Below are 23635 nucleotides of genomic sequence, written 5' to 3' on the forward strand. Positions count from 1 at the left end.
CAAGGTTCAACAGGTTGAGAAGGAGAGATGGAGTTGCTGCGTGAGTTTCCTACGGTAAAGCGAGGTGTCCTGGGTCAATGTTTAACTTAACATCACGATTTCACAGCTGCGGGTTTTAAAACATTCATTCACAGGTGCTTAACCGGGCTTATCTCGTGTAATGACTGAGGATCTTGAAGTAAATGTTTTCTGTTCGGTTACCACGAAATAAACAAGTGCTTCGTGTAGGGCGATATTGACCAAAATGAATGGGATGAATGGTGATATGCAATAAATAGTATAGGTGGAAAACATCTTTTATATGAGATGTCACAATACAACATGCAAGCTTGTTGGAAAGCTTACATCTGACATCTTCTGTTTCAAAGAAAGAGGGTCATACTGTATGTCAGACCATATATTGCCGATATCACCATAAGTCATTTTACCTCCCAACTTCATGTAAATGTTAGCATCATGCTTAAATGAAAATTTGGTTAATAAAACATTTATATTTTTGCATTTGGCAGACGGTTTTATCCAAAGCTACTGATTTCCATCAGCATGTGTGTTTCTTTGGAATCGAACCCAAAACCTTCTGCACCCCTAACGTAACGTATTTTACCATAGTTATGAGAACTTTAGACACTTCGTTGTGGGTTGTTAACTGTAATAACGCATGGGCTCAAGTGGCGTATTATTTTAAACACCGCTGTGCGTTGAAGGCATCCTTTGTATTGCCTTCAATGCGGCTGATCTTCACAAAGACAACTCTTGAGCTTCTCTGAGACTTTGTTAATATCTCAAGAGCTGTGACCTTTGTATATCTTTGACATCTCCAGTTCACTGACTGTGGTTGATGTGCAGTTGCCCTGCAGCTGTGACCCCCCCCCCCCCTTAATTTTCCCATCAGCCCCCAGTGGCGACAGCTGGCAGAAGAACTTCTCCTTTCATTCATCTATGATCACTGATCCCTGTTGTTGATCACGAGCAACTGGTGGTGTGTTGACCTCATGCCACGGCACATAAAATAGCTTAAACTTGATTCACAGTTAACATATTGGACTTAACATTTCATGGTCTATTATGGGACAATAACTGGAACAAATGTGCGCCTCTGACCTCTGATAATGTAAGATTTTGTTAATGGTAGGAGGAAACCTACTTAAACACCTACTTATATAAAGAAAGTTTCCTAAAAGCTTCTTTGTTGGGCTGTATGGTTGCATAAAGAACCTATATCTTATCTAAGGTGCTATGGGGACTTCAGAGTGGTGCCATTGAAGAACCATTTTTGGGTCCCCCAAAAAATATTTAGTCAAATAATCTTTTCTTTCTAACCTTTATGGTTTAAATAACCTACAGAAAATCTTTTGTGAAAGAAAAAGGTTCTTCAGATGTTAAAGGTTCTTAAAGGAAAACACCACAGTTTTTCAATATTTTACTATGTTGTTACCTCAACTTAAACTAATTAATACATACCTATCTTTATTCAATGCGTGCACTTCATCTTTGTATAGCGCGTGGTGAATGTGTTAGCATTTAGCCTAGCCCCATTCATTCCTTAGGATCCAAACAAGGGTGAATTTAAAAGCCACCGAACACTTCCATGATTTCCCTATTTAAAGACTGTTACATGAGTAGTTACACGAGTAAGTATGGTGCCACAAAATAAAACGTGGGGATTTTTCAAGCGGATAAAAAATGAGAACTATATTGTATGGCGCAGTAATATTGACAGAAGTTTGAGTGAGACGGGGAGTAGTCACACTAAATAAAATAAAGGCTGGATTTAGTTAAAGATATAGTGCATCATTTTTGCATCCATTTTTTTAAGTAAGTTTCACACGGTATTTTAAGCAACTTACAGTATGCAATTGCTTAAAGGCACACCACGGAACTTTTTGGCCACTAGGGGATGCTAGACATGTATTTTTCACATCTAGCGCCCCTAGAGGCCACTTACGTCGCAGCACTGTCGCAAAGGAAAAAAGACAACTCTTTAGGTCACAAAGTGTGCCTTCCAGCATGTCATGTGTCATATGGTGGACCAACGACCACCGGCGGAACCCGCTTAATCTCCTTATCCGCTTCAATGTATATATAAATATATATATATATATCTCCCAAGGGTTTTTCCCTCCTAGGACTTTTTTACTTCCCCGGCTAAAAAGTCTGGGTTTTTTCTCCTATGGGGTTTTTCAACCCGGGGAGGCAGCCTTCTTGGGCTTAACTTAGCACCCTCTCCTATACGTTACATTAGTAATACGCTCGCTTATAATGTTGATTCATAGCCGCAGCAAATTTACCTGCTTTGCTATCGTGTATTATGTTGTGCTATCTGTCGATTTTCTGTGCTTTTCTTTGCTTCTACTAATGTAAAGCTGCTTTGAAACAATTACTTATTGTGAAAAGCGCTATCTAAATCAAATTGAATTGAATTGAATATAATATAATTTCATGGGTTTTATTTTTTCCAAACGCCAAAAGATCACGTAGCTCATGTTTACAGTTGTAACGGTGGTCGCTTGGTTAAAGTTTATATATAAAAAAAATATTGCCTTAAAGGGGAATCGAACCCAGCTCTCCCGTGTCCTAGGTCCATGATGCCACCACGGCGCCACAATGTCACGTGATACAAGTTTTTTTCTAAACTTTCCAAAATTCACATAAAAAAATAGTGTTTGGGCGCCAGACAGGACTTATATATGCAAGCAATATAACATTACTTACTAGTACAAAAGCATGAGGGAGGAGGGGTTTCTGCATCAGTCAGAAACCCCTCCTCCTCCTTTAGTTCACGCCAGCGACGGAACGCTGGCCCAATATAATTGATCCTCGTCCTTCTTTTTATTCTGTCACTCTCCCCTTTTCTCTTTCTGGTCTCCTCCGACAAAACCTTGGGTTTCTTTTCTTAGTTGCTGCTTCGGCCATGACAAAAACATCAGGTAAATAAATAATTGCGCTCTCACGTCCAAATTTGAGGAAGTGGAGGAAGTTGTGTATGCAGTAAAGCAGATTTTTGTAGTTTTTGTTTTGTGCTCGGGTTACTACCCGAAACCCCAAGTTTAAAAGTACGAGTAAAAACGATACAGACCCCTCAGGCTATGGTGGACATGTCATTCAACCTATTTTAAGTCGATGTACAATCACAAGGGTCTTGAAAAACTACAAAGTGTCACTTTATAATTTCAAGTATACTTGATACACTATATTTTTATGTAAATCCAGTGTATTATTTTCTACAGTGCAGGAGTGATGATGTTACTGCGCGCCGAGGTCTAAGTGCTCTTCCACCATACAATTTAGTTCCGCTCAAAAAATCCCCACGTTTTATTTTGTGCCACCATACTTACTCGTGTAACAGTCTTTAAATAGGGAAAACATGGAAGTGTTTGGTGGCTTCTAAATTCATCCCTGTTTGGATCCTAAGGAATGAATGGGGCTAGGCTAAATGCTAACACATTCACAACGCGCTGTACAAAGATTAAGTGCACACATTGAAAAAAGATAGGTATGTATTAACTCATCTAAACTGAGGTAAGAACATAGTAAAATATTAAAAAACAGTGGTGTTTTCCTTTAATGGAACCATTCGGTTACTTCTATGGAATTCTGTAGCACCTTTACATTTGAGGGTATATAAAGAATTAATTATGAACAATAGTAAATTGATATAGAATGGTATGTTTGTATTATATAATATAACTGCATATGTTAAAGAAATGCTTAATTTTTCTTTGAATATGCTACACATGGCCAACTCAAAGTCAGCTTTGTGGGTCATGGACTTTCGGCGCAAACATTTCCACAAATCTCTCTTAAATGTGAAAGGTGCTTAAGTGTCAAGCAATCTCACTGAGGCCAGACTAAGATTAGAACTATTGGTTCTGAGGTCAAAGGTTAAAGGCAGACCTCTCATACCCTACCAATTGTACCGAATGCTGCTAGACATTCATTTCCACTCCCGAAGTTAAGGGAAATTTCCCAGACTGACCCAGGAAACCTTTGCACTACACTTCAGATGAATGTTAGGAGTGCTGGGAAATGATACGGTGGGGAGTGAGGTCACATTTATTAAGATGCCCTGGATTTTCCTGGAATCTAAAGATTTGCATGTGCATGTGTAATGCGTCCGATACAGAGGTTGACCTTTTGGTGTAAATTTCTCTCATTTTTGTCTTTCTGCCTGTTGGTATGTATTTATATCTAAAGATTTGTATGTCTAATGTGTCTGATACAGGGGTTGTCCTCTTTTTCTGTAAATATCTCTCATGTTGATCTGTCTGTCTGTCTGTATAAATATAGTATTATGGTGTAACATGAACATAAATGTCATTATATGTGGCTGTCTCTGGTGGGGCAGAATGGCTTTATGATTTGCGTGACCTCTGACCTGAAAATGTAAAACATTGCTTTCTTATGTAACCTGAGTGGGTTGTGCTTGTTTACTGTGCAGGAAATAGCATTTATATTCCCTAGATTATTACCGTAGATATCACTCATGAGAGAAAGATCAAACTCCATATTTACACAGAAAGAAACTGGAGCAGGTCTACAAAACAACGCATTCAGTGTCACAGTGTTAGTAACATGAGTCCTATAGTAAAACACTGATGACGCAGATACTGCTCTTTAGGTTGTGTTTCATGGTTTGAGTCACCAATTCAGTGGCAACTAAAAAGTTTAAAGATCAATATAGTGTTGTATAAACAACTATATATATATATATATATATATATATATATATATATATATATATATATATATATATATATATATATATATATATATATATATATATATATATATATATACAGGGACGTGCACAGACATTTTGAGGGGCAGGGGCTCAAGTGAAATAAAGGGCACTTCTCATAATTATGTATATTTTTTTCTTTTTTTTTTAACAAAAGTATATATATTAACGCAATTCTGAGTTCCTTTTTAAAAAAAATATTTAAAAAGTTAATTAATTTTATCTTCCTCAAACTCACGCAATTGTTTAATTTTCAAAAGATGTCTACAAAATAATCAGTTCACACAGACACCATGGTCTCCTTAGTAGTCTAGGTTTATAGAGCAGCAAAGAAAGCCATTACACAATGTGCATGTTTTGAAAACTTTAAATTACACATTAATTACAAATGTGTTAAAATGCTAAAAACAAAGTTGTGACTGCTGAGTTAGCGCTACATGCCAATAAATGCTATAACATATGCTAGCGTTCAGCTGATTAGTTGTTAGTTGTTACTCAAAATGTATTTTTGTCTGATAAGGGCTCAAAATATAAGGTCTGTTTACTTATGTGAGCTTCTGGCATGAGCCTCAGAGCAGAGCAATCAGAGCAGAGCTCAACAGTTTTATTCATGACCCTTTCAAATAGAGCAAACAAAATAGACCAGTTAATTAAAATGTCAAATTCTAGGGTTGTAAATAGACATGTAAAAACGTTTCTGGATAATTTTTGCACTTAATAAAGCAACATACCTTCTATGTAATTGTCAAAGAACAATTTACTTATTATGACAACACATCCTTTGGCACCTTTGATCTTAGGTTTCATATTTATGAGGGTTACACATGTCAGAAACAACAAATATAGATTAGGCCTATTTTATTAGTATTTTATATTTTACTTTTTTGTGATGTCAGTGAAAATTCAGACTGGGCAAGTAAAATACTGAACCATCAGATTTCTTCCCAATCTACTCCAGCACTCCAGTATAACACATTATACTTATTTAACAGACATTACAAAAAACGCAAACAAAAAAGCTTACTACTGCAGTTAGCAATTATATTATTGTTTGTGCTTTATTATTTTCTGAGCAGTCTGTTTAAACTATACACTATACGGATACAAGTTTGCAACTCTTCAGGTTAATATGGGATTGCCATGGAAAACAATGTCCCTGAATCGTTATGTGTAACAACGTGTCCCACATTTTGTGCATTAAACTGTTAATATAAGAATGCTTTCTTCCTCACACACTTACCGGTAGCTGCCTGCATAATCATGCACACGATCGCGTCTCGTTTAGGCTGAGCTTTGGCGCTTGAAGCCCGAATGATGCAGCACGAGTGTAGACAGACCAATCATAAAGCGCAGTAAGTTAGAGAGGCGGGACTAAGGAAAGGTAAAGCCAATCATATTAGCGATGTGAATTTTGGAGGCGGGACTCATCTGTTAACCGTTTGTGTGCCACAAATAGCGCTATTTTTCTTTATATAAGAGTTTAAATCTCATTTAAATGATTCCTGAATAAATTCATGTTAAATTAAATAAGCAACAAGTAAAAAACACAAGAAACAGACAGACATCAGTTGTTATATGAATAAAGATCATATTATTATTTTTTTTTTAAAGGCACCCCAGAAAAAAAGGGCACTTTCTCTCCAGGAATAAAAAGGGCAGGTGCTCAAGCCCCCTTTGATGTCTATGTGTGCACGTGCCTGTATATATATATATATAAATATATATATAATATCTGTTTTTAACAAAGTAAAAGAAAACAGTACAAACATTCTGACCTTCTTTGGTGACTTTCTGGTGTCCTTTTGGCCTTGTACACTGCAGATTAAGTTAGACTGGGTCAGAGCTTATGCAACCTTCTTGAACTGAAAATATATCACGAGCGCCACCTGCTGGCAGGATTTAAGATTCTCATTTCTGACTGCTTATTGGAGGAAAAATACTGTTAATCTCTGAGATTTTGTCTCTTCATCTGTTATTAGCCACAGGAAATATATATATATATATATATATATATATATATATATATATATATATATATATATATATATATATATATATATATATATATATATATATATCAAGAGACAGAAATGTGCATTTGCAAAAATGTTTATTTACATTTTAAAATACATATAAAAATATTACAAATTTATAACTTGTAACTTTTTTTCTTTCATTTTTATTGTAATTTAAGGGTCAGTCTCCTGGACAGGTAGACCTAGACTAAAATAAATATAATAGCTGTCCAAACTGAAAACAACTTGCACTGACATATCTTAAAATACGAGTGCGCTTTGTTTTGCCTCAAAATGCATGTCAGTAATGTTTTTAGTAAGGCATGTTTGCTAAAACTAGTTAAATTTTAGTTAAATTAAGGCCTAGTCCTGGTTTAAGATAATCACTGTCCGGGAAACCACCCCTAAATCTTTATAGGTGCAGTGTGTAGATTTTAGTGGAATCTAGCGGTGAAGTTGGGAATTGCAACCAATGGCTCATTCCACAGCTCATTCCTCCCTTTCGAAATGCCACCACAGGACAAACATGTCATAGTCTGAGACAACATAGTGACGAAACGCGTTCTGTGGAGCGATTTGTCCGTTTAGGGCTACTGTAGAAACATGACGCCGCAAAATGGCGACTTCCATGTAAGGGGACCCCATCGGTGTAAAAACCTCCTCATTCTAAGGTAATAATAACATAACAGTATATTATGTAATCTTTATTCTCCACTGATAATTATACACCACTGATAATATAGTTATCTAAATAATATTGCATTTCTGTCAAGAGATACTAACATTTACACACTGCATCTTTAATTTAGGGCTGAAAAATGGTTAATTGCAAATAATCGTTTGCAGAATAAAAAGGTTTTGTTTACATCATGTATGTGTGTTTGGGTGTATAATAATTATGTAAAAATAAATACACACAGATGCAAGTATATATTAAATTTTTTTATAAATACTTAAATCGATTTTGTGTGTGTGTGTGTGTGTGTGTATACATAATTAGTACACACACATGATGTTAACAAAAACTTTTATTCTGCAAATGATTAGTCGAGATTAATTGTTTTGCAGCCCTACTTTAATTTTTTATTATTATAAAAAATATTTCTTGTAATTCAAATTATCAAAGGCCATCCAAACCCTTATAAATGTCCAAACCCTGCCTGTCGTTTCATAGGTCAAAACACATAAATTATATGTAATTAGCTATTATTACAAAGAATGATAGCGATCAATCCAAAGCTAGCAAAACACAGTAGATTTACAACACATTTGCTTCATATTTGGTATGTGTAGGGTCAGACTTTCACTTTTACATAATAGAAAGAGAAACAGATATCACTGATCTGCAACTTTCACTTTCATTTTATTGATTTTACCAAAGACATTTAACTTTAGCCTGTGTACTGTTTGGGTTGTTGTTTCATGGGTGTGTTTGAAATTAAATAAATTTTTAAAACTGACCTGTGAAAACATCTGAATGCCCTTTATTATTTGAAAGGCTTATAATTGGTTTAGGTTGGCTTTATTATAGTAATTAAATCTTTGAGAGATCCTGACTAATAGCTTCTGAGGTCTTGTGTTTTCTTTGTGCATGCGTGTCATATATGGTGGTATTTATGTCACAGGTCTGTGTGTGTTTAATATTGTTTTGCATGTTGTGCAGGTTTCGATGTGTGTCATGTGAGGGCATTTTCATAATTTTAATATGGTGCACTTGGGCTAGTGTTTTTACAAATTTTCAGCCAATTGTCGAGTGGGCATCAAGGTGATTTTATTAAAAATAAAATAAACAATATGACAAAACAAGAATTCAAATAAGCTAAAAATCAAGAGATTAGCGTTTGGTTGTTCTTTAAACAAAATATATGTTTAGTCATACCGGGCTCTAAAATATTGCATTGAGCAAAAACTGCTTCAAATATTGTTGTAGACCATGGAGGGCTTTGAAATTATAAAGGTTAAGATCTATTGATTTAGATCATTTTGATTGAGCCTGACTTTATATTGCTTTGTTTGTGCGTGCGTGCGTGCGTGTGAGAGAGAGAGAGCGCGCGGTGTGTTTACGCTATCACTCTGACGTAGGCGTCCCTGTGTGTGTGTGATGTCAGACGCAGCTAATGGATGTCAGAGTTGTCAGATGAGCGTGTGCTGCTCGTGTTCGCTATGGCACCGTTGCAGCGCGAATGAACGCGGGTTTTTTTTTCTCATTTAACCTCTCCCATCTGAAACTCTTCTAACTCCCGTATGCTCTGTGTTGTACTTCCGAACCTGATTTTATTTCGCCTGGATCGGAACCGGCCATGACTGTGGAGCAGAATGTCCTGCAGCAGCACTCTCAGAAGGTAATGCGCGCTCACCGCCCGAACACGCACACCCGATCCGGTTCGGCCCAGTTCGGTTCGACTCGGTGTCATATGTGGGTTTGTGGGCGCGCGCAAAGTTTCTGCGGATCAGTTTGATTGCTGCGGCCTAGCGTTAGCATCACAGTAGCCGCGCCCCACGCTTCTGTGTTTGTTTTCATTAAGGGACGTTAACGTTTATAAACTTAAATTAGAGTAATACATCTATTAAAAGATTTTAAAGGTTTAATACAACAGATAACTGCAAATAAAACAGCAACATACTTAAAATAAACGCTCGAACTATCGAGATGTGTGCTAACAGCTATCAATGCTAAACTTTCATAACATGACACACTGAAATCTCAACCAAACTCGATTAAATCTGACTAAATGCTCAACAGAGTCTCTTTAAGTGTTCAAACGTGTTATGATAACTCCATGGTGAGTTTTTGTTTGGTTTAGTTGGGTTGTTTATGTTCTGAAACGTAATTTTTAGAAGATATAGTAGTCATGTTTTGTGCCCTTGTGTTTGTAAACATTAGCCTTATTACTGTTGGTTAGTGGCTTATATTTGAATTATTGTGGGTTTAAATATCTTCTAGTTGCAATTCCAAGTCTAGCTGATTTGTCATGTAGTATTATTTGTAAACATTATGATTTTTTGCTAATTTGTGTTTATGTAATCTCTAAACAAGCCTTCTTGTTAATGTGCGTCATGCAGCAGTGTTTTGTAGGTTGATTACATTTGTTTGTAAACATTAGACGTATTGTCTGTTATAATATGTGCCATGTATTAGTGTTTAATCTGTTTACTGCAGTATATATTACAGTTTAAACTAAAGGGTTGTTTTACATCTCATTAAAAACTCTGATCATGTATTTAGTTACATTTACGTATTATGTCACAGATTATTTTGGTCTCTATGTAGCAAATTAGAAACAGTTGAGTTACATACAGCAGGTGGTGGGAAATCCTAAACTGCGCATTTCGAATGAACTGAAACTAAACGGTCTTTAGCTTTTACTTCCAGCCCCCCTGATTTGGCACCGAGCTTGTGCGGCTTTATCATGTTACTGTTGAGAAATGTATGTTACTCTGCCCAGATCATCCATGCTACAGGAAGGTTGGGAGGGGTAGCCACCTTCAGCAGCGAGTGTCAGGACATGCACGCTCCGCACATACCACGCTTCATGTCATATCTTGAACAGAAAAGCTTGAAATGCGTTAGAAGGTCAATGCAGCATCCTTTAGCCCTTGGCATTGAGATTGTTATGCAACCATGTGACCCAGACATCGAACTGGCTATTTTTTTAGCTTTTAAGAGGAACGCTGGCACACCCCAGAAAAATGCCACGTATTGTGGTAGGAATAAGTGGATCTTTGATAGAGGTTGCAGAATTGTAGTTTCCCTGTATAAAGGCCAAACTTGAATAGTCTGATGAATAGAAGAATCAGTCACTCCTCATTTCAGTCTTGGGAGGAGTGCTGTTGTTTCTTCTCCAGGCTGACACAGGCCGTGTTTGACTCATGCCGTGTCTGATCACAGCCATTGCTGAGATAAAGGGTTGTGGCTGTACTTAGCCTAAGTCTCGATGTGTTTTCGGCCCCTGCTGATTGCCAAATATAGTGGGAAAATATTTTTTATCTGCTGATACCGATATATGCGATATCAATGCATCCTTAATATTAGGCTGCTTAGCTTTGACTTAAAGGTGACATATCATAAAAATCTGACTGTTTCCATGTTTAAGTACTATAATTGGGTCCCCAGTGCTTGTATCAACATAGAAAATGTGAAAAAGAACAACCCAGTAACTAAGTTTTGATAAACCATTCTCTGCAAGCATGTGAAAAAAATAGGTAATTGAAATTTGGCTCCCCTTGTGATGTCAGAAGGGGATAACACCACCCCTTAATCTGCACTATCTAACCACGGCACTGCCATTTGGTGCAGAGAGAGAGTTAGGGAAAATAATTGACAACACAACTGAGTTTTAATTTCAACAAACCACCGTCAGTGTTTGTATTTCATCAGCTCATTTGTATTTAAAAGGACACACCCAAAAACGGCACATTTTTGGTAACACCAACAAAGTGGCAATTTTAACATGTTATAGTAAATGATCTATATAGTATATGTGAGCTAAAACTTCACATATGTACCCCTGGGACACAAAAGTCTCCCCTCAGGGTTCCCACAGGTTCTTGAAATCCTTGAAAGTTTGTGAATCTGGGGGGAAATTCAAGGCCCTCGGAAGTTTTTGAAAATATACATAGATACAGGTCATTGAAAGTGCTTGAATCTATTTTATGCAAGAAGTTTTCTGGAAAAAAATCATTATTATATTAGGGAACCCTGTCCCTTTAAACACATTACAGTTCATAATGAATCTTGTGTTTAAAATGTAACCAACTTGTCCTTTCTTCTCAGCACCAGCAGACATTACTGAACCAGTTGAGGGAAGTTACTGGAACCACAGATGTTCAGCTGTTACAGCAAGCCCTACAGGTGGCTATCATATATCATATTATATCATATATCACATGTGTATTTCTCATATTGTTTACGTGAGGTCGGTTTGATCAGTGCCTTTTAAATTAAATTAGTTTCTTAGTAATAAAAGACATTCGGACTAGGGCTGTCACAATGATTAAAGATTTTCTTTTTCCGGGTGGATCATCAAGGCTATTGGTCCTCCTAGTTGTCAATCACTGCAATGATTGCACATATCTCTTAAAAAATATAAGGGGGAGCTGCAGCGCCTGTATAAACGAGACCAGATCAAATTATTTTAAAATATGTGTTAAGTTGTTTGTGTATTAATATGTACTGTCAGGTAAACCTTAAAAATGATTTAATTTAAATAATCACAAAAATATGTAAAAATCATTTCATAAACAAATAATTTTTTTGAGAATTAAATGTCAAAGCAATAAAGCAGACAATTAATCGCCATAACCGTCACAATTTATTAGACGGCCCTAATTCGGACATGACCTAACCTGTGCCTGTTTGTGTTTAGGTCAGCAATGGTGACCTAGCCGAGGCGGTTGCCTTCCTCACGGAAAAGAATGCCAAGGTACCGCAGCAAGATGAAGCCACATACTACCAGACAGCTCAAATCACCAATGATAGATACATCAGCGTGGGCAGCCAGGCTGACACAAGTACGTATTTAAATCGCAGAACAATGATTGGCTGGAATCCAGGGGAAGGTTACGTTGCTCTGTGATGGAGTGCCATAAAGTGCTATGACGCAGATGTAGAACCATCTGTAAGTGTTCGGTTCCCGAGGGCCTGCAAACTGTTTCATGTCATGAGGATTTGATAAGATTAATGCTTTCTTGACAACCTTATTCAAAGTCTTTTATTGAAAGTACTCAGATTTTACTTGCTGGAGTGCAAGTTTTGGGAAGCTATTGTTTGGTGTCTGACCTTTGATACAAAGGGACTTGAGGATTAATTCGATTAACATATAAATGCAACTGTAGGTTGTCAAATCACTACTGCGTTAAATCAGCTAGCTTACTAGATCGGCACAAGTGTTGTTAAATTTCCTCTTTTGGAAAGAGACTCATAAATGGAGCATTATGTAACCCGTAACAGTGGGTGTTCTGGCAGCACAATTTTTAACCACAGACTAACAAACCTCAATCTCAGAGATCCAGAGTTTTAAAGATTTATCTTGTCAGCTCCCCCCGTTTGTTTCAAACGATGATGAAACACACCGCTGTCCTAGTTTTGAGAAAATGCTGACGGTGAGTTTAAGTTTGGCATCCTGTCGTACCTTTTTATTTGTGCTCCTGGCATCGATTTACTCTGCCAGTGACACACAACAACAAAGCGACCTGAACCGCCGATAGCCTCACCAGGGCTCGCAAAATCGCTAGCCCGACGTCCCGGGGCTATTGTGAATTCCTGTCGGGCTACCGAAATCTCCGCCCTGCCCGTCGGGCTATCTTGGGGAGGAAATAATAATTTAATGTTTTTGCTTTGTCTCAGATTTAGTTAGGTAATTATATTGTATGTATTTTGGCCGCGCGTCCTCTTGTCAGTCATTATCTTCACGTAACAAGTGAAACTGTCAGGAAATGAAGTGAAAGCATAAATAAACCCATCCTTTAATGTGCACGTCTGAAATGCGCGCGACCCTCTGCCCGCGCTTCTCCCGGCTTCGCTCTTCACGAGCTCTTGTGGTCAGCGCAAACTCAAGTCATTTAAAAAAATAACATTATTTCATTATAACCTCATAGACTAACATTGTTTCAGCGTTTCTTTTTTCTTTCTTCAGTTAGTAACTTAAATATGTGAGAAGGAAAATATATTTGAGGGATTTCCGATCGATTTGACACGTCTACGCTATTAAGAGAATATAATGTTAGAAGCTTTTGATAGGTGACTAAACAGCAGTGGTAAGATATGTTTACCTAAAGCGAATAGAATGTTTATTTGTTAATTTCGTTTTACCTCAGAGTCTAACATTATTCTAGCGAAAATAAACGGCTATGGTAAGATCTGTTAACCTAAAGGGAATTAAATGTTTATTCCTTTTTAATAAATATCTGTTTTAAGTCTTCTATATTGTGTTAAAGTCACTGGTTGTTTATATATTTGATAAAATACCATGTTATCTAAATACAATGTGTGATGTGTTGAGGTATAATCTATTAAATTATATTAAAAACAACCTGTGTTATAATACATTCATATAATATTTCAGTAATATAACAATTAAATTATTCTAACGCTAGGGAAACGTTAAAATAACCTAAAAATAACATTAGGGGAATGTTTATTTTCTTTAAGAAAACATTCCTTGCTATTAAACAGTGTATTTTTTATTCGGGCTAGTTGTATTCATTTCGGGCTACCAAAAATAAGAGTGCCTGCCCGAAGGGCTACCAGGGATTTAAAAATTTTGCGAGCCCTGCTCACCAAGTGAACTTTTGAAGTCCCACTGTGGGGAAAATCAAGTTTTTATTGTTCTTTATTTGTCTGTGTGGTGTTTTTAATATGTTTTAAGACAAGCCATGTGCAAATGTATCATTCAATGTCATTGCGGAGTATTTTCTCCATTCAATTTGAGACCGGTTTAAAATCGCCTTGGTTTTCAACATCACACACATGTAATAATCAATCATATCAACACAGTTGAGTTACAGATATTATGCATGGATGCCGCATAGACTCGCGCTGAAATGATTGCAGCACAGCTGCTTGAGCTCTGCTTCTGTGCTGCTCGCACATTCAGGGTGAGTGCTGTAACCTGTTTACATCAACGCTTAAAGATTAGTGCTGCAAACGCACAGTTCACGCATGCATTGTGTGAAACTGAACTTAGCAGTTGGGTGATTCTTGTGAAATTAGACTTGCGAGGTGTCATGAAACATTTGAATAATAAAAGTAAATGCTATCAAAATAAGAAGCATACAGTTATAAACATCTCTTCATGCACTATTTTGCACATGATTTCAAATAACATCATAAAAAACAATTTTGTTGTTTTTTCCACATTTAAGGGAAACATTTTCATTACCGCAACGCGTCCATAACTGGATTTAGGTTCTTTGACATGGAAATATTTATAATTAAAAAAAATCTAAAATTAAAAGCTTCAGTGCATGTTATACTATAAACATTTAAAGTAAAGTAATGTGGTATTTGGTGATCATTGGTAAATGTAGTGACAATAATAAGGAATATAAATGTGTCCAAGACCAATTTTCTCATCCTCCGCAACAATTTTCAATCATTGTTTAAGCACTCAAGAAACTAACATTTTTAAAAAACATATATTTGGAAGGGACATAGTTGACTGTGACACTCAAGATGGCTACCAGGTAAACCGTTCTTATATTTTCTCTTCAAATAAAAGTTGAAATTTTGTTTGTCATAGTACCTAGACAACTTTTTAGTTCTCATTACCGAAACATGAGTTTGTAAATGCATATATTTAATGTAATATCGTGTTGCGGTAATGATAATTTTTGATAATGATAATCTAAAAATTGTAAATAATTCTAGGAAATATTTTTAAAATGCTCTAAAAATAATGATTATAGTAAGTTCATAAGAAGAAATCTTATATGTGCAAAAAAAAGTTGGCTTCAAGGGCTTTTAAACATTTTTGATGCTGGAAATCTGAATTTCGTGAGAATCACCCAATTATGTCTGAAACAGCTGAATGTGGCATCTATGTACCCTGTGGTCCAGGGTGCGAAAGAGTGGAGGCGGGGACTAATTCACATATTCATATTTATGGTCCGAGCTGTGCGATTGAGTAGAGGCAGGTACTAATTTGCATATTCATAACAATCAGTAACAACATAAACAAACAGCTTTCGTGGAACACACGTAACTTCCGGTAAACTCCTCTAAGAATGAATAACAATAAAGTCCTTTAAGAGTGGTTTATTTCTGATAACAAGCAAAATAAACAACAAGTAGATTATCTTAGTTCAAATCATAGCTAAAGCGTATCAAAAACTACACTAAGCTAATGTTACTGTGTAAAGTGTGTACTATATCAGTGGTTCCCAAACTTTTTCAGCGTGCGGCCCCCCTTGTGTACGTTGCATTCCTTCGCGGCCCCCCAAAGAAAATTTGTGACAAAAAGCTGTTCTAAAACTCAACATTTTAATAAAAAAAACATTAAATTATACAAAAAAGTAGTGCTTTTGGTTAGTAGCCTTATTTTTTTTAGGTTTAATTACTTAGAATTCATGATAAATTTATGTACTTCAGAAAATGTCATAAAACTGGGGCCCCCCCTTGCACCATCTCGCGGCCCCTCTGGGGGCCCCGGCCCCCAGTTTGAAAACCACTGGTTACTATATAACGTATACAATCTTCACTACATATCGGCTGCCAAACCTCCCATCAAATAGCGGTAATCCAGGATCGCAGTCTTCCCTCATTTTTAGGAAACCAAAACTTTTGTTATTTTTGACGAGGTATTTGTTTTAGAATTCAGTTTAGCAACTAACGTTAGTCAGACCATTAAACAAACAAGAGACAGGAAGTTAAGTTTCACCCAGACGCGTTACGGATTAAACCATCTATACTAAATAAGACAAGATAAATTCAAGCTGTTTTAAAGCATGAAGAAATGCTGTGACAGGTAAAACTTTTACATATGCTGTTATAATGCTCAAAGATGAGTTTGAAATAATACAATTCTTTACTAGAGGGAGACTTTAAATACACGTGAGGCTTTTTAAGAATTCAAAAAATTTTTAAGTCACCAAATTGCCCCAAAATGCTGTCTTTCGCACTTAAAAACAAAGGTGCTTAAAAGATTCTTCACAGGGATGCCATAGAAGAACCTTTCATCCCTTTCATCGCTACAAAGAAACTTTTTGAAACAATAAAGTTTTTGGATGTTAAAGGTTCTATATGGAACCATTCTTTGGTTCTTCTATGGCATCGTGAAGCATCACTAGGTTTAAAAACAAGCTCTCATGTGGTTATTGATGGGCACTCGTTGTTAGCAAGTAATATGATATTAAAACTGACTGATCATTTCAGATGTAATCGATCTCACTGGAGACGATAAAGATGACCTTCAGCGAGCCATCGCTCTCAGTCTGGAAGAGTCCAGCAGGGCCTTCAGAGAGACGGGCATCACCGATGAAGAGCAGGCCATCAGCAGGTGCGCTATCACAATTCTCTGCACTTTAAGTTCTGTGTTACACACACTTTAAGGGAATTACCCAATTAAAAATAATTAGCAATGTTTTACTTATTCTCATGGGTGTATATGCCTTTCTTTCTTCAGCCAAACAGAGTCTGAGTTATATTAAATATACTTGCTCTTCCTAGTTTTGAATGCATTGAATAGTGAACAGGTTTTTTAGTCACGTTTGAATGTAAACAACACTTTAAGGGGCTGGACACACCAAAACTTTTAAACGCGGCTGAAAATGCCTTGAGGACGCGGAATGCCAGCTGTTTTTCAGCTGAGTCCCAGCTTTCTTCAGCTGAGTGCTTTGGTAGCTGTGATACTTCAGCTGCGAGCCGGTTGGTTGCTGTGGTAATGTCCCGCCCCTCCTCCACTGTGATTGGGCGGCCGTGTGAGAACTGACATTGACGAGCGGAGCTTTTCTCCCAAAGTTGAATCTCTTTCAACTCTTGACGCTCAGCGCCGAGCGCGGAAAAACCGCCGAGCGCCGGTTTTCAGCGCGGAAGAAACCCGCTAGCTGCTGGCTTATTTGAAAAACGCCGAGCTTCCATTGGAAACAATTGAAAACATGCGCCGGCCGCGGGCGTAAAAGTTTTGGTGTACACAACCCCTAAGTTATGTAGGCGGCACACAGGTGCCATGCTAGTAATAATTGGTTCTTGTGTGTCTCGTGACTGCGTTAGTAAATTAAGGGCAAATTTTTATTTTTGGGTGAACTGTTTCTTGAACTGGTTCATAATTGTTTGCATTTTTGTGCACCAGAGTCTTGGAGGCCAGCATTGCAGAGAACAAAGCCAGCTTGAAGCGCACGCACACGGAGGTATGGAGCGATTCGCCCAATCCACACGACAGAAAGCGGCTGGAGAACTGTCCCGTAGGGCTGAAGAACGTCGGAAATACGTGCTGGTTCAGTGCGGTTATACAGGTCAGTGGCAGCTATAAGCCTTGCATTCAGTCAATGTCATCAGACACTGACTAACAAACTCGCATTTGCTTATTTAATGAACTGTGAAAACCATTTAGATAGAAACAAATGACAAATTAATCTATAATTAATTTATAATGATCATACTATTCTATTATAGCACACAACCCTAATGGGGTGCAAACTGGAATAGTAATTTTGCATTGTGATGACTCGATGTTTTACTGACAGCTGATTGTTCGTCTCTAACATGCTGTCAGAACATGAATCGTGTAGAGACCCGAGTAATGACTGCTGAGTGCTGTCACATGATGTTTACCTCTTCTGTGTAACCCGACTCCTGAAGAAGCCCCCGTTCTTGCGAGAACGGCAGGCAGCCTGGCGCGCACGGCTTTCTGGATTTATAGATCTCTATAGAAGCTCTAAATATCAGTCTATCGACCTGTCAGTCATTTTCAGTGATCAAACTTTAGTAACACTCTGATTGGGCACATAAAATGACAAAATTGTGTCAATAAATCATTCAAGGTTGTGTTGACACATTAAAAGCTGGTACATTCTGTTCTCAAATAGTGATGTTTATTTCTTTTTCAGTCTCTGTTCAACTTGCTGGAGTTCCAGAGGCTGGTGTTGCATTATTCACCCCCTGCACGGATGCAAGATTTGCCCCGTAATCAGAAGGTAAAATGTGCATGTACCAGAGGAGCTTTCTCATTGAAACACACTTTGAAGTCTGGTGATCATACTCGACTCGTTTGTTTGTTTATTTCCTAACGCCATTGCATCATCTATGCTTATATTCATAACGAGAACCAGTTAGTCTTTGCAATTTGTGATTTTCAATTCACCTGCATGTCTTTTGACTGTGGGAGGAAGCCTGGTTTACCCTGAGTAAACCCTTACTGACAGACAGAAACATGCAGACTTCACACAAAGACCCAGCCGAGGTCCGCCCGACCCACTTTGAATGTTGCTGTAGTAGTAGGTTTTCACCCAGGTGATTGGCTCGTGAACCAATGAAATGCTTTTAAAGTTACTTTGGCCGATATGCCCCATTGAGAGATTGTCCTATTATCAGCCTTTGAGATCGATGGTCCACGATAGTATCGGGAGGCGAGGCAGTAGTTTAATTATTAATTTGTTTATTTTTGACTCATTTATGACAAGCCACTTGATTGGTGGACAAAAAAAGAAGCTGGTTTCAGAGCCCCCACGGGTCCTTGAAATCCTTGAAAGTTTGTAAATCTTTGGGGAAAAATTCAAGCCCCTGGGAAGTTTTTGAAAAAGACATATATAGATACAGGTCATTGAAAGTGCTTGAATCTATTTTATGCAAGAAGTTTTCTGGAAAAAAATCCATATTATTCCCTGTGTAGTCAGTGTAGTATAATATCATAAAATTCTAGACTTTTTAAACACACGTGCTAAACTGTTTACTTTAAATGCTTAAATCTTCTGTATGCGAAAACGTCTCGGGTTACGTATGTAACTGTTGTTCCCTGAGAAGGGAACGAGACGCTGCGTCTCCCTTGCCATACTTCCTGCTTCCCTGTAACGCCGTCTTTGGCAATATTTCAGATAGCAATATACTTCCTGGCTTCTGCGTCACCCTGTCTTTGTCGTTAACCCTCACCATTGGTTAAATTTGATATACAAGTTCAGACGCACTTACCCTTGGAGGCGACCCTCAAAGTGTCACCGCAGTGACGCAGCGCAAGTTCCCTCGAAAGGGAACTGAAACAATGTATCTTAAAAGGTAACACGATGTAACCTTGCTCTCACATGAAATGTGTCCCCACATTTACTCCATGAATTTGAGGGTATTGGACCTGGAAAGTCCTTGTAAGGTCCTTGAATTTGAAGTTAACTAAGGTGTGGGAACTAAAAGGTGCTAAAAGGAGTCCATGTGGCGTGTGTTCAGATGCGTGCGAGAAAGAATCCGCGCACATTACAAGCACTGCAAAGTGATGATAATAATAATAATAATAATAACTTGCCAACTATCATTATGAAAGCCCACTATCGGCCATATGTCTGACTTTAGTCGATACATGATAGAATCGTCTATTGGCACAACCCTACTTTGTATTTCATTTGCTACATGGGTGCCAGTTGTCTCCTGCCGGCTGTTTAAGAGGAAGGGTAGTGTAAAGTGTCTGTCTCTGCAGCTGCTATCTTTGTAATTTCTTGCTGACTGCAAGCCCTGAGTTTGTGAACAGGGTCAGCAAACATGGCTGCTAATCTGAGCTTAGTTTTATCTCCTGTGAGGAGACCACAGCGCCTTGGATTAATGTGTTTCTCTTAATATCTGTGTTTTTCTTCATCTTCTGGATCAGTAGAGCGGGTCTTGTCTTTGCTAGACTTGCCAGACTAATCCTATTTTTAATGAAGGTTTGAGGAAACTCTAGTCATGATGAAGGTTTCTATCATCCTTTTGTGGGATTGAGAAGTTTTAGATTGTCTCATAAGCTGTAACACGGACATAGCCAGAAGTTTGGCTGTGGCTGCTTGTTTCACTCCGTATGGGAAATGATAGAAACGTTACACTTGTAATGTCAAATGCTTTTGTACAATATATCACATTCAATACAGTCCTGTTCCAATAGTTAAAAGTTCAATCTTTTCTGCCTTTGTGTAGGAACACAGGAACCTGCCGTTCATGCAGGAACTCAGACGACTGTTCTCCTTGTTGGTGGGCTCCAAACGGAAGTACGTGGACCCATCTAGAGCCGTGGAAATCCTCAAGGATGCCTTCAAGTCTAGTGAGTCTCAGCAGGTAAGCTTTGGCCATCACTATGTCCCTAATCGAACAAAATACATACTCTAAAAACATCCTTTATAGAGTAAGATCTGACCAATAACAGTATACGTTCAGTCTTAAAAAAATTAATAAAAAATATGTAATAAATAAATATAAAAATCGAGGCTATTAATTGATTGTGGTCTGGTGGGCAACATTACAGACTTTGTGTGGGCAACCTGGTGCATGTTGGAGACCACTGATGTAGGTTGTTCATGATTTTAAATTATTTGGTTTTTCTTTCTGCAGCAGGACGTGAGTGAGTTCACCCATAAACTTTTGGACTGGCTGGAGGATGCATTTCAGATAAAAGCAGAGGAGGACAGGTGAGACATTACATGTGCCACAAGGGGAGCTGCTGGTCGATATACAGTTTCACACGGCCTCCTTCTGTATCTCTCTCTATATATTTGTGTTCTCTCAGGCTGGATTTAAACTGCATTTATTGATGCCCATGATGATTTGTTGTCTGTATCCCATTTTTTGGGCGACCTGCTTACATCATCTTTTAAAAGGAACTCGTATCCAATATCTACATATACACTAAACACTTGGCAAAACAATTGAAGATAGGCATACTGACCCGGAACAGCTTAAGGGAACACAGCAACTGTTTGGGGCTTATTCACCATATCCCCCAGAGTTTGATAAGACTTTTTCATCTCTGTGCGTCCCGTAACTCTGTCTGACACACCCAACGCTAGCCTAGCTTAGCACAAAGACTGGAAGTAAATGGCTCCAGCTAGCATACTGCTTCCAATAAGTGACAAAATTATGCCAACGTTTTCCTAGTTATATGTTTTGATTTGTATAGACACAGCTTGTACAAATAATAAGGTCATATGAGACACAGCCATCTTATAACCGTTACCGTATACATATTGGGAACCATATTCTCAGAAGGCGAAGCACTGCTACTTGGGCGGAGGTGCCATTGTCCTCCATTGCGCTGCTAAGAAGAGTCATGTGATCGCGGAAGGTGTCCATCTGAGTTGACTTTGCCAGCGTTGCATTTTCAATGATGCACTACATCGATCTGTCGGGAATATCCGATATGTCCTCTTACGTTGAGGATGTGAATGCATGTATCTGATTCATATCCGATTTATTTCCACATATGAATAAGGCGTGAAACCGTTTTGAGAATATCAGAGTCATATACGATCTGTGCCACATGAGGAAAAAATCAGAATTGAGTCACTTCAAACATGCAATGTAAATGCAGTCATATTGGTCGAAATGATGTATGATCACACCAGATATTTGTCTGGAACCATTGGATATTAATGATGTTAAATGCGGGACATTAACCTGCATTACTTCTAATAGCACTGCTAAATTCCTACTGTAGACTCTCTGCGTGACCCGACTTCACTCCATGTTTGTTCTTGTTCTACACAGGGAGGGAGAGAAGCCGAAAAACCCAATGGTGGAGCTCTTTTATGGTCGTTTTCTGGCCGTTGGTGTTCTGGAAGGTGGGTGTATTGTGAAGGAATGTTATCTTCTTATTATCAAAGTCCTTGCTTCAGGTAATGAAAGGTGACCTTGTCTTTATTTGACTCTGAAAAGCGGGGTTGTGATTGATCTCCACGGACCTTGACGTATGAGTGACATTGTGCTTATTAAACATGACAGCACTGGTTAGATACCGATTGTATAGTTTAGGACCTGGTTCATGTTCGGATTATCGCTCTTTGGGGCACATGTGTTCCTGTAGCTCAGCTTGTAAAGCATGTGGGTTTGATCCCAGGGAACACACATGCTGAAAAAATGGATTAAAACGTCTATCATATGCATGAATAAATATGTGCATTATGGAGTGTATTTGCATGTGTGTTTCAACAGGAAAGAAGTTCGAGAACACGGAGATGTTTGGTCAGTACCCCCTCCAGGTGAATGGCTTCAAAGACCTGCACGAGTGTTTAGAAGCAGCCATGATAGAGGGAGAAATCGAATCTTTGCATTCTGCTGAGAACTCTGCCAAATCGGGGCAGGAGGTTTGTAATAATATCATGTCTTTATTTTTCACCCTGGCTCTTAGCAATGTCCCCGTGATCTCTTCAGATCTTACGTCTCTTTCAAATGCAATTCTGAGATGTTAAAGACATGTGACTTCTGACCGAGATGTTATATAATGGCTTTTCAGTCATCAGAGCCGCCCCAGGCAGATCCCTCCACAGCTGCTTCCTGCTAATTACTTCAGCCGAGTGCGAATAAAGGAGGAGATTCTCTTGTGTGTTATTCTGAGGAGCGCAGCAGTGCTTAGGCTGGGATTTTTAAAGCCCAAAGGACGATTTCTCTACTAGGGCTCAGAAAGTGGTCACCTCGGGTCAATGGTACTCATCCCATGAGGTGGAGCGAGGATGGGTCACATGAAGCAAGACTAGAAAGAATGAAATTTGGGAATTAAAACGATAAGAAAGAAAGACTAGAAATGAAAAATAATTTTAAATTTTAAATGCATTACTACACACTGCAAAAAATTATTTTCAAGAAAAAAAAGTCTTAGTATTTTCGTCTTGTTTTCAGTAAAAATATCTAAACATTCTTAAATTAAGATGATTTTTCTTGATGAGCAAAATGACCCAAGAAAATAAGTCTAGTTTTTAGACCAAAAATATCAAATTTAAGTGATTTTGTGCATAAAACAAGCAAAGAAATCTGCCAATGGGGTAAGCAAATTTTTCTTGAATTTTTCTTGAATTAAGTGTTTAAGAAAAATGTTCAAGATGTTTTTGAAAAAGCATCTTAATTTAAGAATTTTTAAAATATTTTTACTGAAAACAAGACAATCATTTTGAAATCATTTTTTGCAGTGCAGTATTTGTACTACTGGTCGCATGTAAAGACTGTAATTCTTTTTCTTCTGCATCTTTGTCAAGATGCAGTTACACTTGCAGACAGCTATTAGGCAGTGTCCACAGGCATGTTTTTGGGGTAACCTATAGTATCAAGGCAAAAGGCAAAGAAACAGCAGCTTGTTGTGTGTACGTTGTTGAAGTATCATCAGTGATGGCGGCAAATAGACAGCGACCTTCGTTACAGTCTTAAGTTATTAAATATCGCTCCATAAACATCTTTATTTTTACCATCGCAAGTGAAATGCATGAGAAAATGCAACACTATGGGTGC

General features: G+C 37.9%; 1 protein-coding gene across 9 annotated transcripts in view; it reads left to right on the forward strand.

The window, feature by feature from the left end:
• Nucleotides 1-8848: 8848 nt before the first annotated feature.
• Nucleotides 8849-23635, forward strand: part of usp25 (ubiquitin specific peptidase 25) — a 29091-nt gene continuing 14304 nt past the window's right edge. For 8 of the 9 annotated variants that reach the window (XM_065260757.1, XM_065260769.1, XM_065260787.1 and 5 more), the window contains exons 1-10: nt 8849-9095; nt 11528-11605; nt 12120-12264; nt 16625-16748; nt 17541-17703; nt 18298-18384; nt 20342-20479; nt 20753-20829; nt 21905-21978; nt 22349-22500. In XM_065260757.1, coding sequence (XP_065116829.1) covers nt 9054-9095; nt 11528-11605; nt 12120-12264; nt 16625-16748; nt 17541-17703; nt 18298-18384; nt 20342-20479; nt 20753-20829; nt 21905-21978; nt 22349-22500 — 1080 coding nt within the window. In that variant the 5' untranslated portion in view covers nt 8849-9053. The remainder of the gene's footprint in view (nt 9096-11527; nt 11606-12119; nt 12265-16624; nt 16749-17540; nt 17704-18297; nt 18385-20341; nt 20480-20752; nt 20830-21904; nt 21979-22348; nt 22501-23635) is intronic. The other variant, XM_065260803.2, reaches the window with a different exon arrangement.

Source organism: Paramisgurnus dabryanus, chromosome 10 (genome assembly GCF_030506205.2).
Source record: "Paramisgurnus dabryanus chromosome 10, PD_genome_1.1, whole genome shotgun sequence".
Lineage (NCBI taxonomy): Eukaryota > Metazoa > Chordata > Actinopteri > Cypriniformes > Cobitidae > Paramisgurnus > Paramisgurnus dabryanus.